Source organism: Carcharodon carcharias, chromosome 7, assembly GCF_017639515.1.
Source record: "Carcharodon carcharias isolate sCarCar2 chromosome 7, sCarCar2.pri, whole genome shotgun sequence".
NCBI classification, from domain to species: domain Eukaryota; kingdom Metazoa; phylum Chordata; class Chondrichthyes; order Lamniformes; family Lamnidae; genus Carcharodon; species Carcharodon carcharias.
In genome coordinates, this window is record NC_054473.1 from 154,118,936 (window position 1) to 154,139,412 (window position 20,477).

At 41.0% G+C, this 20,477-nt stretch overlaps 1 protein-coding gene across 3 annotated transcripts in view; it reads right to left on the reverse strand.

Moving 5' to 3' along the window:
• Positions 1–8,145: 8,145 nt before the first annotated feature.
• Positions 8,146–20,477, reverse strand: part of zcchc14 (zinc finger, CCHC domain containing 14) — a 190,930-nt gene continuing 178,598 nt past the window's right edge. For 2 of the 3 annotated variants that reach the window (XM_041191123.1, XM_041191122.1), the window contains one exon: positions 19,049–20,202. In XM_041191123.1, coding sequence (XP_041047057.1) covers positions 20,147–20,202 — 56 coding nt within the window. In that variant the 3' untranslated portion in view covers positions 19,049–20,146. Of the gene's footprint in view, positions 8,179–19,048; positions 20,203–20,477 lie in introns of those variants that run through there. The other variant, XR_005943495.1, reaches the window with a different exon arrangement.

Consider the following 20,477-nt stretch of genomic DNA (forward strand, 5'->3'; position numbering starts at 1 on the left):
TCCTGCTTTTGACTATGCTGACATACACTAATTATCTCTACTTTGGTTCACAGGGAGCCAAATGACCGACATCCTCAGCCAGCCAGTCCCTCAGCTACATCCAGGTCCTCAACTCCGGCATTGAAGAGCTGGAAATAAGCAGCCTGGAAGCCCTGTCACAGCGCTTACCCAAACTCTCCACCAGTGCAGAGAGACACACCTTGGTGGTACCTAGATCTAGAGGAGGCTCATGTTCACAATCTGGTTGTCACTGCTTGGACAGGCGTCGGCAGCAGGAGGTGGCAGGTTCAGCCGAGCTCCCCGGCACTTAGAGGACTGCTGGGGAAGGGGCATCTGTAAGGTCCAAGTCAGATGACGAACCTCGGATTTGGCCTTCCAACTCATCCTGGAGAGTCAGTAGAAGGTGGGAGAACATCATGCAGAGCTGTTGGAAGCCCTCAACAGAGTAGCACGTGAGTCGGAGGAGTGCGTCTACCTTCTGTCTGATGAAGTGGTGTCCATATGTGCACGTGTGGAGATCTCCATGTAGAGGATGGCAGACGCCATTTGAGACCCTGGCCCAGCAGAATGCGGAGATGTGTGCAGACCTACACTCCATCACAGCAGCCATGGATGAGTTCCTGCAGTGGCAACGTGAGAGGGAAATGGGGCACCTCAATGTCCCTCCAGGTGCTCCTTCCCCTCAAGGAGCCAGGTGGGGCTCCCAGGCACTTGAAGGGAGGAGGAGCAACAGCTGGACGCCCCTGGGTTATCCACTCAGGAATCTCAGAGGCTGTCCTCTCCCTCCAAGTCCCCTTTGCCTGTGAGCACCTCAACCTCATCCTTTGCCACTGCAGAGGGAGCAGCTGGCCATCAAGTGGTCCTGGGGGGAGAAGTGTATGTGGCAGGGCCTTTTGGAGCCTCGAGCAAGCACTCTCCCATGCATGTGGATCCTTCCCATATCACACTAATCTCACAGTTCTGAGCATTTTCAATGCTGCTTGCTGGGGTTCACCTTCATTTGTCCATCTGAGCTGACCTGCATCTGTACCCACCCAATGATCACACTCTCATGCAGCACCTGATCTCACCCACGATGACTGTCGGTTTCACTTTAAACTTAGATAGCATGGTGGTAATTCAGTTCTTCATTCGCTCCTCCATCCTTTCCCCTCCACCAACCACCCATTTCCTTTCCCCCATCATTGTTGACCCCCCCTGGCATCACTGTCCACCTCCCCTCCGTGAACTACCAGTCACAACCCTTTTCCTTCGGGATGTCCATGTGAACATACATGTTCCCTTCCTTCCCAAAAATCTCACCCCCATCCACATTCACCTCTCTGACCTCCTCCTTCCCACCCCCAGGGTCTGCATCTGCCTCCAAGTACCCAACAACCACCCTTGCCATCCCTAACACTACCTTCAATACTTCATGCTCCCAGCCTACCGCCTCACTCTTCCCTCGGTCATTCTCACCATTCCCTCCTACCACGCCCACCCTCAGTTCGCTCCCCAGGAGGCAGTCATGGACTCATCAGGGCCTTCCTTGTATGTTTATTTGGACATCCCTCCACCACCGACCCCTTCCGCGCCCCCTCCCTTGGAGCCACAGAGTTGCCTCAGGGAGATTAATTTGATTGTGAAAAATTGAAAAAAAAATTGAAAAAATTATTCAGGCATGTCCCCTCATGAGAGTGTCACATGACCTGGGACATGTCTATGAATTTTAATAAAATTTTTAATTAAAGTTATAAACCCTTCATGAAACTTCATCCCACCCAGGATAGGCCTTTGACAGTTCGGCGGGTGCGCAGTCGACTCTGTAGTGCACCCACTGAACTGAAGGTTGGAATGACGCATGGTGACTTCGGGATGTACGCCCAATGTCACTGCACGTCATTTTATGCCTTGGCGTGCAGGCCCTACACGCCAACCAGAAGATTCTGCCCCATGTATAGCACCTCACTCACTCTTCATTGTTATTTGGTTTTCCTTAAGATTACTGGTGGTTCCCCTCCCCTTAGACAGTCAGTAATTCACATCCATGTTTTACATTTAATAACTTTATCAAAGACCTTTTGGAAATTTTTTCACAGAGCGTCATGTGCTTAATTAGAATGTCATAACTTCAAAAAGGTATGAACTGGTCCGGCAAGATCAACTATTACAGAGTCATGTTGACTATAATTTATTGATTTTCATAAAGACTATCTTTTATTTTGTTTTTGATTGTTAATTCCAATAGTGTTCTAATTAGTGTTAGCTTAATGATCTATAATCGCTACCTTGTGACTCTGTCACACTTTTGAATACTGAATCTACATTTACTTGCTTCAAGTCCATTGGATCCTCCCTGGGGTTTGTGTTGGTGAAAATAAACCCCTATTTCAACTCAATATTTTCAACTCAAATATTCTCACTATGTATGCTGAGGCATGGTTCAGAATTTGTTGTTTTTCAGCCCCTCTAAAAAATATCTAGATGCTCTCCTTTACTAACATTGAAGTGTATAAGTACTTATTTTTATTTGTTCATGAGATATGGGCAGCACTGGCAAGGCCAGCATGTGTCACCCAGTCCTAATTTTTCTTGATAAGGTTGTGATGAGTTGCCTTCTTGAACTGCTGCAGTCCATGTGGTATAGATATACCCATAGTACTGTTAGGGAGGGAGTTCCAGGTTTTGACCCAGTGACAATGGAATAACGACAATACAGTTCCAAGTTAGTGTGTGGGGTTGGAGGGGAATTGTATGTGGTGGTATTTACATGTTTCTACTACCTTCATCCTTCCAGGTGGTAGAGGTATTGAGTTTGGAAGACACTAAAGGCACCATGGCGAGTTGTACAAATGATGCATGTTTGATTTTTTTTATGGTATATTGCTTGTGCCCTCACGGTTAAATAAAACATTCCAATAAGTAGTGTTCAGCATATTAACAATCTCTGATTCATCCTCATATTTTCAATCAGAGGCCATTTGAAATGGCTATGATGGGCAGCTGTGGCTGCAGAAGCAGGAATACAGACTATTGCACCTCAGTGTTGGCCAGGGTAGTCTGGCCCAATTTTGACACTCAAAATCCCTGTGCATGCTCTCCTTCAGGCTTTGAAGTCCAGAGAAGATGCTTGAACCCAGAGCCAAATGGACATCGATGTTAGCTCTAGCTGAAACTGTCAAAGCAGCCACCAGAGGTTCCATTGCTGTCTTTAAAGAGCTAATTACTTATTCCATGGTTGATTGCACAGCGTTGATTCTCTCTACACAGATGTTGCCAGACCTGCTGAGTTTTTCCAGGATATTCTGTTTTTATTTCAGATTTCCAGCATCCGCAGTATTTTGCATTTATTGGAGGTGCAGAGAGGTTTAGGGAATTTGGGGCCGATGCAACTGAGGCCTGGCCACCAATGGTGGTGCAATTATAGTTGGCAATGCACAAGAAGCCACAATTAGAGGAGTGCTGATATCTCAGAGTTGAGAGGCTGGAGAAGATTACAGAAATTGGGATAGGCGATAGGCGGATTTGAAAGCAAAGTGGAACTTTCCTGGAATTGCACTAAGTGCATAGTGGGCGGGTAAAATAGAATCCTACCTGCTGACGAAAATGGTGGGTTTTCGTGACGCATCGTCTCCAGCCCAACTCATTATTTATTCACTCCTGCGAAACATGCCATTTCTATAGCGAGTGGGCTCTCATTCACCCGTCCATCATCATCCCGATGTTGCATCATGCCAGCTGCCATTTTTAAAAGGCAGCCACCAGCAAAGCCATCATCACCACCAGCTCACCACTGCTGCCTGGGAGACATGGCCAGCAAAGACAAAAATACTGCAGCCCTCCACTTCAACGACGGGTCCCTCGAGTGACTGCTCGATGCCGTGGAGGCCTGCCAGGATGTGCTCTACCCCCGCTCTGGCCGCAGGATGGGCAGCAAAGTCACCAATCTGGCTTGGGAGGCGGTGGCAGTGATGGTCAGTGCAAACGCCCTGCAGAGGAGGACAGCCACCCAGTGCTGAAAAAGGATGAATGATCTCCTCTGTTCTGCAAGGCTAAGTCACTCTTCTCATCACTTCCAACTCACACACTCACAAACCCATCACACATCCATAGGGCCCTCACTCACTGCCAGTGCAAGGGACATCACCATTCACTCTTTCACACACATCATCATTGTCCTCATTGTCCATTCTTGGGACCACTCACCACCCATACTTATCATCTGGCCTAGCAGGTATCCTGATACACTTTCCCCATCTTTATCCATGCAGGACAAACTGGCACACAACAGGAGAGAAAGGTTGTAGACAGGTGGAGGGATGCTGGAGATCAAAGTTCTGACAGAATTTGAAAACAGAGCCATCCAGCTGGCCGGTATTGACTGGGATCAGTCCAGTGCTGACGGTGAGGCTGGCGCTGCTCTACCAAGTAAAGATCCAGCAGTGCACCATCCATCAGACAACCATGCTGTGAGTGATGTGTCCTCTTTCACAGGCCACTGCCATGCACTAATTATCTCCCCTTGCTTTCACAGGCACATCTGCAAAAAGCCGACAGAGTCCATGACCCAGGGCCTCCAATCAAGCTCCAAAATCTCTGAATAGGAATCTGAAGGCACCCTCCCCGAAGTCCTGTCACAGTGCTCAACCACACCCTCCACCTGTGCAGAGACTTACACCTCTGTGGGACCTAGCTTTAGAGTAGCCTTGGGATCACAATCTGGTGAGCACACTGCACTTTCTGATGCACAGCAGGCGGAGGTAGAGACTTCCCAGGTCCCTGGCACTCAGAGGACTGCTGGAGGCCAGGATGACGAGCCTCTGAACTCGGTCATGTCAGAGTTGCTGGAGCTGCAAAGGCAAGCTAGGGAACATCAGGCAGGGATTCTGCTGAACTCCTCAGATTGCAAGACACGATGGAGCAGTCTGTCCATCTGCAGGCTGAGGTGATAGCGCTGGCATTGTGACACACTGAGGTCAACACTGGCAGGATGGCAGCCGCCATGGAGACCTTGGTCCAGGACATCACTCCTGTACTGCTGCATGAGCTTAACTCCATCACTGATGCCATACTTGGTCTCCAACAATGTGTATGCGAGAGGGGTGCTGGGCATCTCCATCTCACTCCAGCTACCCTTTCCGCTCACGGGGTCAGCCAGGGGCACTTGGGCACCCATAGGAAGGAAGATCAGCAGGTGCAAACTCCGGGGTCATCCACCCAGGTGAGTCTGGGAGTGACCAGCCCATCCCAACCCTATCTTCCTGTGACCTCCGCAGCTCCAGCTTCACAGGCCAAGGAGGGTGTCACTGCCACACAGCAAGATCCCGAAAGCAGGCTGGGGCCTACCAAGCCTCGGTCTGCCAGAGGATGCCCGCCAAAGTCATCATAGACAGGCCATCACAGTCAGCAGGCTGCCTCCATCTCTGCAGTGGATTACGGAGAGCACCCAAGATATAGCAGCAGGGTTAGGAAAGTTATGTAAAAGAAGTTTCACAGCCTGGGCGGGGGTGTTATTACTTGTACATATTGTTCACTATTGCCAGTAAACTCCTAAGAATGTCTCCCTGCCTGTGGCTCATTGTTCTGATGAGCAGTGTTCTTGTCACTCAGATGTGAAACCTTGCTGCACAAGATAAAGGCAGATGTTTTAGTCCAGGGCCTCTTCCCTGTACCTTGTGCAGCCTTCAGACCACAGTGATGGTCTAGTCTCACACTCCCTGGAAACATTACCGATGCCTGCACCTCGGCAGTGCTGGTCATTGCTGTCAGAATGTAGTGGGTTGGTGCCACAATCTGTTGTCATTCTGTGTGCTCTCAGACCTTTTAAGGTGGGGCTGGCTCCCATCATATCAGCATATGCGACCAGTGATGCTGTGCACCAGCTCCTGAAGGGCTGAGGTACTGAAGGTGGACACAGCATCAGATGCGTCTAAAGTTTCATGGTTGCGTCTCTGAGATGGCCCTGATCATGGAGTGCAAACGAGCTGCCCTTGGCCAGACAGGAGTCAGACATTCTCAGAAGCTATGTGAAAATCTATGGAGTGTCCTCACCACGTTGTCATCATTCTCCTGCAATTGAGTGATTATTAGAGCCTCCACTGTATCTCCATGGCAGGTACATTCTCAGAGGGCATTGGTGCTGCCATAAGCCAGACTGGAGTCAAACATTCACAATTGCACTGTGAGGATCTATGGTGACACCTCATTGCATGTTGTCATCATTCTCCACAAATCTGGAAGCTATGAGGGCCTCCTGAACATACCTGCCTCATTTTGCCAGTGCGAGAGCCTCATCCCCCTCATCGGAGGTGATGTGCAACTTCTCCATATCCTCCTCAGCCAGCTCCTCTCCCTGTTGCAGCGCCAGGTTGTAAAGGGCGCAGTAGATGACGATGGTGCGTGACACCCTCTGCAGACTGTATTGCAGGGCTCCACCAGATTGGACCAGGCACCAGAACCGCATCTTCATGGTCTGATCCACCAAGTTGTGAGCTGCTGCATGAGCCTTATTATAGCCTTGCTTTGCTGCAGTCTGAGGCCGCCACATGGGTGTCATCAGCCACAGCCATGTCCCCAAGGAACCAACTGTGCAGACTTTTTGGATTCTGGAAGACTGCAGGGATCTGCGAGTGACTCAGGATGTAGGCATCGTGCACACTCCCTGGAAACCGTGCACACACCTGCAAGATGCATTTCTGGTGGTTGTACACCAACTGCACGTTCAGTGAGTGAAAGTCTTTGCAGTTGGTGAAGTCCAAGTGTAAGGTATGGAGTGCTCAGTGGCCCTTTGGTGCCTCCACATTGCTTGCGTGGGTGCGCAGGCTAGGAGCTTGACCCCACTCATATCACTGTGGCTGTGCCTGATTTGTCTTAGTTGCAGAGGCATGGTCAGTTTATACAGGTGTCCCTAATGTGTGGCCACTTCCCTAACTTAGCCTGCCCCCCACCTCGATTGCCTGAGAGCGGGAAGCAGCGCCAGGGCAGCACTTAACCCCGCTCCCCCCGAAACTGACAACGGTTGCCTCTGAGGCTGGCCAACACTTGCCCCCGGACAACCCTCCCCCCTCAGCAGTCACCTCCGGGGCCAGGCATCGGTCGCCCCCACCCCCTGGTGCCTGTAAACAACAGGTGAACTGTGGAGAATGCTGCTGCTCACTCACCTCAGTTCCCCTGAAGTGAAGGCCGCTACGTGCACGCCGCCTGCATGATGTTGTGAAACACGTCAACATGCTTTCCCGCCGACGTGGACGGAAGATACGGCGGGGTTCTGAGAACCTGGTGGGATGGCTTTTTAATGATAAGCTGATGTATTATAATTAGGTCCCTGCCGACCGATGGCGGGAAACGGGACCCGCCAACGGCAGGCTGAGTGGACAATCACGTCCTGCTTTCACACCGTTGTGAAGCAGGTTGCACCATATTTTCTACGCATGCCACCTATCATGCCTGCCAGTAGCGGGCTCGGAAAATTCCGCCTCGAGTACCATAATTCGTTAAGTCTAGATGTTGGTTGATTGGGAGTCAATATTAGTCAGTAAGCACAGGGGTGATATGGGAACTCAGCATTGCTGAGGGTTAAGACACGTGCCGAAGAGTTTTGGATGACTTCAAGCTGGGAACATTAAGAGAAGCCATTGCAAATGATTCTCTGGCTACAATAAGGTAGATAAGCATGGAACCATGTGAGAGCTGTCCAACCCAGCTTGATGGCAGAGGTGAGGCTTTGGAGTAGGATGGTGCGGTCAACTGTGTCAAAGACTGCAGACAGCTCCAGAAGGACCAGGAAAAGTTTATCTTTGTCACAGCCACATAGTATAATCCCACATGAGCTGGAATCCTTCATGCTCTCTGACAAGGTGTGCAAATTGGTGACTGGTAATTCTATGCACTTATACATTCCTGTCAGTTTCTTCAATGGGTTGGGCCCCATGAAGTCACATCCATGATATCTGCAGTATGGCTAGACTGTGAGCTGTCCATCCGATGAGCTCCTTTCTCGACCATCCTCTTCCTGTGCCCTTGTCCCTGCCCATGTGTTGAGTTCACTTCCTAATATAGATCCCTTTAGCATACCCACTGAACCATATGGGGTGCCACTCAGAGTTAATGCCTGCAAGGGTAAGATAGAGTATTTTCTTTCTTGTAATGTGCTCCATTCTTTTTCTTCTGCTCACTCAGGGCCCTGTTCAGCTTCTGGACCTAGAATAGAAGAGAAAAACAAGGGTTAGATGTTGGTAGCAAGGCTAACCAGAGACAAATGAATAGGTTATCTCACATTTTCACCCAGTGAAATCCATCTGCCAATTTTTCCCACTCATTTAAGCGTTATCCCTTTGTAATTTATTGCTCCAATTTGTATTGCTTACTACCAACAATGATCCTCAACCAGTTTCTTCCCCAAATCTCTTTGATTTACTTTGGAATAATTTTGTACTCGACCAATGAGTACACCCTGAAACTCTTCTCTCCAAGCTTTACAAATATATTTTCCCTAAACTCTTAATTTGAACACTGATCCACTCAAAGTATTTTATTTATGATGCTTTTGCAGCACTCATATGTATTTGTTCCATGTCCCATATAATGTTTTGAAGAAAGCTCACTTATCCTTGAGGCTTCCATTCTCAAGAAGCCAGTTACTAAAATTGGCCCTCATACACAACTTAAGATGGGCAATCTTCAGGAGTATTTGGTTTGGTTGCATTTCCGCAATGTTCCCAACATTAGATTTTTTTTCTTTACTCTTTCGTGGGTTGTGAACATTGCAGGCAGTGCCAGTATTTTTGTTACCCATCCCCAATTGTCCTTGAACTAAACGTTTCAGAGTACAGTTAAGCATCAACCACATTGCTGTGGATCTGGAGTTATGTGTAGGCAAGACCAGGTTAAGAATGGCAGATTTTCTTCCCTTAAGGATATTGGGTTTTTACAACAATTGAAGATAATGGTCATGGTCACCATCACTGAGACTAGCTTTATATTGCAGATATTTATTAATTGAATTTAAATTCCACCAGCTGCCATGGTGGGGGTATTTGAATCCATGTTCCCAGATCCTTGGCCTCTGGATTACTAGTCAAGTGATATTACCACGACGCCACCATCTCTCCCAATGAACGAATGTTATTTTGTTGCAGTCACCATTAGCTCATGGCTCAGTGTCTGTTCTCAAAAGTGTCCAGAAACACCAAGATTTGAAAGGAGGTGCCTCTTGCAGGCTCCTTGGCACTGTATTGACAAGTTCAAATTTAACAATCCTATGAATGTATTGCATGAAGTCCATCAGTGCTTGCTTGCTTTCTTTTTTTTAAACACAGGTTTCTAATTATCAAAATCATAAGTTTTCCTCTCTATTTTGACCAAGTGTTCTGTAGGCAACTTCAGATGTGGTCTGGACCTCTGATCATTAAGCATATCTAGACAAGAAATTTCATATCATAACATTTTTTGCTAAGTGGTTCAAGTCACTTCCCAGGGGTTCTTTACATAAAGAAACACCCTTTACCCTTCCCAGATCCCATTCTTCCTGAATACCCTGCACACTGGTTTAGCACAGATAAAAGAAAATCTTTATAATTCCTATGACATAATTTCTGGTTGTCAACAATATTATGAGCGCTGCCATTTAATTTTGAATATTATTGGAATTCTTACATATGAACTAGGAGGAGTAGGCCAAAATTGGGAATCCTCATGTATTACTTATTACAGCCTTGGTCCACACAACTCAATTGTCTGCTATCCCTATCTGGTCCAGAACTTCTAGTTTTTGCAAAGTAATACAGTTTAATGTATTCATGGACTTCTTCATGGTTCTGGAGATTAATTAGGAGATAAACAACTGACAAGGCAAATTGACAGTCTTTGCCATCCCTTCATACTTTCAAGGTCAGGTGCGCATTTGGTGTATTTGGGAAATAAAACAATAGGCTGTTTATATTTTTATTGCTCTTCTGTACTGGCATTTACAATACAACAAGGCTTAAAAGATAAAAATGTATTCTTCTACAAATGTACATTGTGTTCCTTTCATTAACAAAGTCATAAAATATAAAAACAAATTAAAGTGTGAAAGAGCCATGTTGAGTTCAATCAGTTGCATAATAGCTTTAAATATTTATAAAAATGCAACAAGTTTTCAATATTAATGTTACATGCACAATGGTCAAAAAATTAAATATACTGAAATGCACAATTGCTCAAAATGAGCTTCACTATGTTTCCAACCTCAAATATTTTGATATTAGATGCCACTGCACAACGGAAAAAATAGCAAATGATGACCAGCATAAATTACTGGCTGTGTAAAACTAACCTGTCCAAGTTCTTTGGTAGAATACAAAGAAATCATCAATCTTGCCATTTTCAAACATGCCACCATGCAACTACAACACTGCATCTCAAAATGGGACAAACATTTTCTATGGCACTTGTAAATTATGGCACTTCAGTTAAAGTACACAAGTCTAGTAAACCCTTGATGCAAGCAATGACTACTATGATAGCACAAAAATGTACCTGGAGTTTCAGCAGTGACAGATACAATGTTGTCATATACAAAAAGAATGAAAGGATTATTGTACAAACTGTTGTAACATGGCAAAAAATGTTAACATTCACCAGAAAATGGAGTTTTTAAAGCATCTTTTAGCAATTCAACACAAACTTCAGGGCTACAGTTCTGACATTAAGTTAATAAAACATATGTGACTTCCTTCATTGGATAGCATGCATGACTTTGCTGATTTTTCAAGCAATTGCATTGTTGAATAATGCATTTGACAGAGCAATAGCAAAAGCAATTCTATTCTAGCCCAATATTCATAAAATTGCCTATTCAAGCAAGAGAATGAGAAAAATTGAAAAACTTCTCATTTACTAGCTATTAGAAATGCCATGCTCACAGCATCTGAATTTCTTTACAATGGCAGTGAAAATTTGTTTATTCACTTTCTAAATTTGCAGGATCTGTAGTTCACAAATTTTAATTAAGTAATGGCAGGTATTGCAAGTATGAACAATTTCTTGAATTTACATAGCTTGGTTATAAAAGTTTTGGATGTTACAAATGATAACAAAGATTCTACATGTCTCCCTTGAGTAAAATAAGAATCAATCCAATGGCACTGTATATGCCACACAAATGTACTGTCCTACTACAATGGAACAAAATGTGCTCATAATCTCTTTTGCACTGTGCTGTGGGAATTGCTGTAGGGATGCCCAGCACTTCCTCCAAAGAGAAGGGGAAAAATTGATGGTTCTCTAGAATGACTCTTTGGAACTGCTCATAAATAGCTCTGGAGGTAGTTTATAGTAGCCTTCCTACCACTTTACTGCAGGAGGTGAGCAGTGAGAAAGTATAGGGGAAAGAAATAAATAAAACCTTCTAAGAAGCCGGACAACCCTGAAAATATTTGGCATACTAATGGAAAAGAGAAAGTGAAATGAATGTTAAATTATTCCATTATTTCAAGTATAATGGGATTTCGAATGAAAAATCAAATTGAGAAGAATCTAATTAGGGAATTATTACTTTAAGCATAGAATGGCCATATCAGTTAATTCAGAAAAACTAAAGTAAGGCAACATTATATGTTGAAGATGTGTGTAGTGTTTTACCCTACCCGCACATTTCAATATTCTTTGTATGTTTAGTGTTACTTCTTTTATTGCAAGTTTTAGATACATTGGAATGCTATAACATTGGAACAAACAAAATGCAAAAAATCCTGCTTGAAATCAAACTTGCTTACCAGGAATAACTTAACAACTGCTGATATATTTAGAAACAAGGAAAAATTTGATGACAAACAGATTCTCTATGCTATTAGATCTTTTATATCAGATAGCATTACAAGTGCTTTTGCCAGGATTACAAAAGTCAGTTTCAGAAAAGTTTCTAAATAAGTAAAACGTAAATAAGAAATGCAATAAACATCATACTGTGTTCATTCAGGTACTATCTGTATACAACAATTTAACTCTTCAGTTACCAATTGAAAATACAGAAATCATCCAATGAAGGAAGACAAATTTGATTTGTTGGTCAATGTCAGACTTTTGAATTTCTGATCCCCTTATTTGACAGTCCCTAAATTTAGTTGCTACAAGATTTTAATTAACAACAAGATTTTAAACCCACATTTTGCATGGGCAGATGTGACAATGGCAAATAATATTAAAAAGCAATACACTGCTGTCCCCTGTGAAGAGGCACTGATTAGATAAGTCATGAGGTGTCATAGGCCAAGGAAATCCTATTTTTTAATTTAGTCATAATATGAAGAAAATTGTGACATTGAACACAAATTTAATGTACTAGTGACCAGAATCTTCCAACTCAATAAGGAACTAAGTAGCTGATGGCATAAGATTTACTCATATATCAAACAGACCTTGCCATTTTTACAAGTAAACACTTAGAAAAACATAATGCAAAATACAAGTGTTTTATCCAAGACAAATTGAAAATACAAGAATTTAAATTGTAGACAATTTAGAATTTGAAATTTAGAATTACAGAATATGAGGGTTATCTGAGATACATTTTGCAGCATAGACAATAGAAATGTATCTCAAAACTCTTAGATGCATACCTGGGATACAACACGTGAAAATGTTTTGTGAAATTCAAGTAAAGATATTTTATAACAATTTAACTAGAGGTAGTGCAACTTAATCCTAGTCAAAATAACAAAGTTTTCTATGGACCAATATTAAACATAAATTCCCAATTAGATTCTTAAAGAGAAGACATCAAACCTGGCACACATGGAAAGGTACATTCTAAAGTGAATAAAGAACTTTACCTCAATAAATGCGCTACGAAGCAAATTTCCATAATAATTTAGTCCATCATCATCCTCCTCCACTATATAAAAGGATAAATCTACAAATTAACCATGAGAAAACTGTTGGAACTTCTTAGTTTTAGAAGATACAAGATTAGTGATAGACTGAAAAAAATCTCAACTTACAAATAATTTTGTGCAACTACATTCCTCCTATTCCGAGTGACACAGTTAAAAAGCTCATTTGCAATTTAACAAACAATCCCAATTTTCAAGGATACTCAAAACTTGTCTCAGGGTATGTTACACCAGTTTTTTTTTGGATTAACCATTAGCTGGAATGTCACCTCTGGGGAGGGTGGGAGTTGGGAAAGGGAAATGAAAACAATCAGCTGACTTATCTAATTTAACCATCCCCATCAAATGACCTGCTGATGCTGTGACAGCAAACAAGAAGAAATTCGCAGCCAACCGTATAGCCATTCTGATGAGAAAAAAAATGGGAATATCCAAAACAGGGTAAAAAACAAAATCTTCAAGCTATACAAAAATGACTAACAAAGCAACCAACGAAAAGTGTTTGTTCAGTGTCCAGTGCATTCACATTCACTTTTTCTTATAATAAACCTATTTGCTACAAACTTTTGCATCAAAATCAAATGATTTTAGCTCTACATCAATGCAAACTATGTAATACAATTCAAGTGTGAGGCTGCCCAAACTGAAATCAGGCAGATGTGCAAGACTCACTTGAGTAGGTAGGTAGCCTCAAATCACTTCAGTTTCCATGTAAAACAAAGTTTAAACAGTTCAAGGTCCTTTGGCCTCCCTGGTAATTAACATTTTCGTTCTTATAATTCATTGGCTCTTTGTTAACACTATATTTTAATTGGTATTCAGATGTTACTGAGGTACAGCCCTGCTTTTTCTGACCAGAGTGGTGAAAAACTAGAAGTTTAGCTTGGATATTACAAATATACAGCACTCTATAGGATATTGTGGTAGAAAATTGGTATGTGTTGTAGGCATAAAACAGGTGCAAATTTAGCAGTGAGATGGCCTGCACTTAATTTGTACAGCTGCTGGTCCCACTCCTAAATTTGTAGGCCTTACTAATTAGACATTGAACCTGCCCTGCACAAGATTTTCCAGTGGTTCCCTCAATTGCCAATAACAAGTAGATGGATTTAAAAAAAACACATAGAATTGTTCCTGTTGAGCTACCTAACCTCCCACACCCCCATATCTCTCTTCAACACCTGTGACACACCCGAGAGCCACTGTCAGGCACCCCACACCAAGTACATTGGATCAAGTTTGAGGACCAATTTTCTTTAATCACCAGGCCTCTTGGTTTGTGTAGTGCCGAGTCTGCAGCTGTAAATACCCGACTAGGTTCAGACTGGTAAATGCAGGTGAAAGGTACCATAACCCTGATCTATCAATCTGTTCCTACTGACAATGCAAAGTTGCGAACAAGTGGATGGAGCAGTGGATTAGTACATTGTCTTTCACTTCTCGCAAAGGCTAAACTGGCTTACTGAAATGATAAAAGTGTTATGCAAGGGTTTTTTTTCAACAGTTCTTAGTCGATATGGGAAAAATTGGCACTTAATTTCACTTTGGAGGCTATTAGGATATCTGTCAAAGAAATGGAAAAATTCAGACTGTTTTAGCAGGATGTGTATTTTTGAGGTCAGGATTAAGGCACATTGTTGGGGAGCAGTACATAGGCTTTAATCTTCATCTGGCTGATGTTATGCATGACTTGCAAATTCTAAATAGGGAGGTCTTGTGTCAAAAATAAAAAAAAACTATCTTGATCCTCAGCATTGTTATTCTACACCTTGAACGAAACCAAAATTCACTTTTTCAAAAAAGTAAATTGATACTTTCTCTGCACAGTTAATCTTAATCACACAAATTGTAATTTGTTCATAAGGCAACAAGCACAGAAAATTAGTTGAATTGTTTAAGGTAGAATTATATCTTTTTATAAATGCAATTTTTTTCCAAAATTAAAATCAACTGCACAGAATGTATGAAATACTGAATTGGGGGTATTCCTGCAGTTTAGTGTTCATAAAATATAGGATATGTTTTAAATGTAAAGGTCTCCATTTTATAAATAATCTTCCATAAGTCATAATTGCACAATGTACAATTCCGTAAATCCACCATCCACCCAGAATTCTCCTTAAGGTCAATATGTCATGTGAAATTTGAGGAGTACCTTCCATCCTCCCACTGCATGCTACATAGGGGTGGATTTTCATTGCTGCCCGGATGTAAAACTGGAGTTCAGCTGCAACTTATCATGGAAACAGTCTGATTTTCATGATATGTGATTAGTCCACAAAATCAGTTTTATGCTTGGGTGGCAAACTGAAAATCTACCCCTTTTCATATGCTATAGTAACACTGGGCTACCTTCTAGAGAAAAAAGAAAACTTTTTCTAGTTAGGAGTTTATGGTTTCTATTTGATAATTAAAAGCAGACAGATTAGGAAAATGGACATGAATTTTTCTCCATAAAGAGGACAAATCAAAGATTGTGTAAATCATTGATAATGTAGTAAATAAAAAGCAGAGACATACATATCAACAAATGGCACTGTAAGGGAAGTAATTGAGAAGCCATTAATTTTGCAGTGTAGAAAGTGAAATCACTATTTTTAAACAGAATTTTGTACCAACATACAATTTCCAAAATGGCACAAGGGAACCACAGCAAGCAGAAAATTGCAGTACTTTGCTTCAAGAACGCTGAATAATAGAATTCTTAAACAGAACCCAATTGTTAATGATGGGGAAGATGGCACTGCCAGAACAATTAGTGAGATTATCTGAAGCCATTAAACAATAATTTTGGTAATCAAATGTAGATCACATGATAAACTAGATAGATTGCATTACATATTTTTAATACTCATATCATCTCACATAAAATGCATACCATACTGAATTACCAGTTGGCAAAAACAAAGGATAAAATTCCCAAATTCCACAGTGCACATCATAATAAAGTTATAGATACATCAGAATTATTTGGATGTACTGACTGCATCTCAAGGTTCAGATGATTGTTATGAACCAAACATCATTAAACCTTCAGTGAAAGTAGTGCTTTTAAACCATTTCCAGGTATCCATAATTCTCTTTCAAGTCATTCTCTGATATCCACAATTTTACAAACTTCATTAAATAAAAGATTAATGCTTAAAGAAATGTTGCTTTAACACTGATCCAGGAGCAGCACTACAAAGAAATAAAACACAACTTGGGCAAGGATGGGGAGCTAATCAGCAGGGCAAGGAAATTCTGCAACAGCACACCTAGGATCAGATGCGACAGGGTTACCAAAAGTTGCTGATAGAACAGAAATGCTAGTACAAGTTGAGCACTTTACCTATTTTGCAAAAGCTGGCAAATATGTTAAGTAAAATTTTGAAAGCTTTCACAATATACTTGGGAATTTTAAATTTGTATATAAATTAATACAATCTTGTCCAATTCTCTCCTGTGCCCCACTGCCCAAATCTCTCCTGAAGGCACCACTCTTGCTATGGTTATGTAGCTTCCATTGCTCTCTGACAGTTCACTCAAGTGGTCATTCTTCAAAATCTTCATGTGCAAGCCTAAATTGCAGGCTATTCAACCATAGAAAGCACCATTGTCAAGCATGATCCTATTATCACTAGGTATCCAAACACCTTCCAGCAAGACTCATTGGATAGTGATCAGGTGGAAACTATTGCCCATTTCCCTTCCTCCTCCATCCCTACACATAAAACTTTCACTAGCCTAGAAAAAGAGCCCAAATGTTGCAGGTGAACGTTGGCTCATTTACCAATAGGAGCTTGACAATTTATCTTTTTCATGGATGGGAGGGGGTTGGAGGGAGACAGAAAAGAAAGGGAGAGGGGCACAGAAGAGAGACAAAGGCAGAGAGAGGGGCACATACAGGCAGTTGCCACCGAAAGAAAAGATCACTATCCCCTTTAAGCAAACGAACAATAAAAACTATCCTACAGTTCACTTCTCTACATTCTATTCTGTATGGCAACATGAAATGCAGGCATAAACTGCACACAGGATTTTTTTGCATGTAAAGATCACGTGAACTTTTGTAGTGTTTTAAGCTCTGATAAGTCAACCTGACTACCTTGCCATATTGCAGCCATATCAAATGTAAGTTTTTAATTATATCCACAGGTGTCTTGTGCCATTTGCAACTCTGCCTAGTTTGCAGAGGTTTTAGAATGCTTGAACTACACTGGTAGATTTTTTTGTTCACTTGTCATTCATTATGTGTAAATAAGTATACCATAATACAAATCTGTTTCTAGTCAGTATTTAGAAATGTAACAGTTTCCTTCTTTTAAAATGAATAAATACAGATAACCAATACAAATACTAATTTGTGCTATACGATCCCTAGAAAAAAAGTCTACTGAATACATTTACTTCTCAGATTGGACATTCTCAAATGCAAAGGAGAATTCAGTGGGGTGAGGGGTGGATGGAGGAAGGGTGGTAGCAGGAATATCAAATTTCTCAATTTCAAACAATTTTCGTAAAGTCACATGATTTGGGGCCAAACATTTTCATGATACATACACAGTTTACTGTGTATGATCATATCTCCAATTGGTTGTGTAGCTCGTTGTGAGAGATTAATTTAGCTTGCCTGCTGCTTTCAAGGCCAGTTGCCCAACATTTCTTTTAATCAAACTTGCTCTTATTTCCATCTTGAAGCCCAACAATATTCACCACTTTTTAAAATGGTCCTATACATTTCAAAAGTAGTCCTTCCATGTGTTCTGGTATCTTAGCCATGCATTAGTAATGTGTAGTAAAATTTGGTGATCACAGGCAACCCAGTATGGACATCTTGTATAGGATTTTTTTCCATTGCAACATCATAAATGGGAAGCAGTATCCAGCATCACTGGAGCAGAATGTTATGATATCACAATGGAGCAACTTAAGTTTTATTTCAATGTAATAATGGATGATATTAAGGATTTTTGATCAAAAAGTCTTAAGTTATCAGGTTTCGAACAATAAATAATGCACCCAGCTTATATCTTAAAATTGATTTGGTTTGTAATATGGAATACACTAAAGCCCTTGAAAGATGCATAACTTTGGTCCCAAAAATAACTGTGGGAGGATTGGATTACAGACAGCAAGGAAATGACGGAAATTTCTGAACCCCAATTCATAACATTTTTGAAACTCAAATTACGTTGGAACTAAAATTATCTTGTGAAATTATGTTCTTGCATCAGATATAAAATCTAAAAGAACAATGTTCTGTTTTAAGTACTATACATTGGTAGGCATAGTTTGTATACACAGAGATAAAAACAAAAAAACTGCGAATGCTGGAAATCCAAAACAAAAACAGAATTACCTGGAAAAACTCAGCAGGTCTGGCAGCATCTTCTCCGCCGATGCTGCCAGACCTGCTGAGTTTTTCCAGGTAATTCTGTTTTAGTTTGTATACAATTGGTAAGAGCTGCCATTTAAGCTCAGAATTATGCAGTGGTCACCTCACATGAAGGGTCACACTGCGGAAATTACACAGGGCTTTTGCAGAATATCTAAACAGGGTTTACAAAGCATTGAAAGTGCAGGAATTATCAAAATAAAACAACTTTTTATTTACCCAACACTTGCATTGCTATGGATGAGCACACCACATATTTATTTAAAAGCCAATTCCTCTGCATTCACTTTCAAACAATATTCTTTTCATCTCCAGTAAAAGTTTGGACTACACCAAAAAACTACCCAGAGGATTTCTGTCATTACCTTTATATCTTAGGATGCAATACTATAATAATGTAATAAAATTTATTTGGAAAACTGGCTTTTGATTTCAAGTTAATTAAGGCAAGTAGTAATGGTGCATATCAGTTCCTCCCACTTCATTCCTATATTGAAATAGAATCCTTTCATACTGGTCAAGAAAACTATGAGTAACAATAAATTTAGTTCCAAATGTTAATTCTCCAAGTTCTGAAGAGTGAAGTAAAAATACGATTTGTTGCAGCAAACATTTCAACATACTGTATACTGAAAATACAATCACATGGAAATAATACTGCATCTATGTTCAGTTCTGTGGAGAACTTTCAGCTTTCATTTTGCATAGAGACAAGATGATGAGTTTCTGTAAGTAACAGCTTCCATATACAACACCTAAAGATCTATATTTACGAATCTGGGACTGTAAAAAGCACAAAATAAATGGATTTCTTTGTGAATGAAGCAAAATGTTTCCAACTTTTACTTTAGTAAACCAAGATTTCCTTCTTATGGATGAAAAACAAACATCAATTTTTGTGTTCCAAATGTTGACAGAAAACAACAGGCTTCCTTTTCACACTGAAGAGTAAACTGACTTTGCTTAGTGTGATATGTAAGTTCATCCAGGTTACAGGTTGCAGGACTAATTCAATGTTCTCCTTAAATACAGACATATTCAGTGTTCTCCTTAAATATGGACATGTGTAAAGGTTCTTCTGCATTAGCCTTTGGCTACACACACGCGCACGCGCGCACACACACACACACACAAACACTTGTAAACATGACAAATTGATTCAGGAGAACTTGACAGCATATTTCTACAAAAAACACACTAAATTTACAAAAAATATTTGTTTGCATCTTTTTACATGTAAAGGTCTCTCTCTTAAAAATATACAAGTTGAAGAACCTTACAAAAACAGAAACAAGCTTTCCCACACAGCCAAACTTATGCTCAAAGCATCTTCGCAGAGACTGTAGAGTCTTTTTGTTCTTTCAGCATTGGTTTTCCAAACATCTTCCCTATCTTGTTGATCAGACAAGAGTACTTTGGTCAACTCTGCTGTGCTCCATCAATATTGCATTGTAAATATAATAGCAAATTCTTTAAAAGAGTTCTTTGTTCCTCTTTCTGGAGTTTTCCCCTTTTCTCCATTCTTGTAAAGCTGTACAGTAATAGGCAATCAAAAGGAAAATAGTTCTGCTGTTGTGTTTTAGTTTGTAGGAACATCCATAGTATCTAATAGTTCTGGATAAATTCCATTTTCTTTGTGCAATGTCCTTGCACAGTTTTTGCTAAACACAATGATTCTGGTTTTAGCCATTACTTCTTGAAACTCACTCAATTATATTTACAGCTAGTGCATGCGTAGTGTAGTTTCTATCCCCGTATAAGATTTATTTTTTTTAAAAAAGCACCTTTGGATAAAAACAGCAGGGAATTAATTTAGCAGGGCAAGATATCCACTGAACATCTTTGCATCTTTCTTTGTACCTACTATTGGTTTACTCAATGGCACATTGTGATTCATGCTAATGTGCATTTCCAAATGCTAGTCTGCCGAATCCATACTTTCAGACGGAGGGGCGTACTTCAATCTAAAAGTACCTGAAAGATAATTTAAAACAAAAAATACACATGAATTTTCTTCGTCAGAACATCTCAAAATAATTTTTAAGTAGTTGCATTTGGAACATATATATGCTGTATAATATTACTTTGCCAAGAATACTAATAAATAAAGCACTGTTCAGGTTACATACAATTTACAATGATCAACATTGCCATTTTTGTTAAGTACAGTAGTCATTTTCAAAATAAATAAAATTGGATGCTAGGACTCATCATTCTTTGAAGAAGAGAAAATCTTCATTCTTTACAGT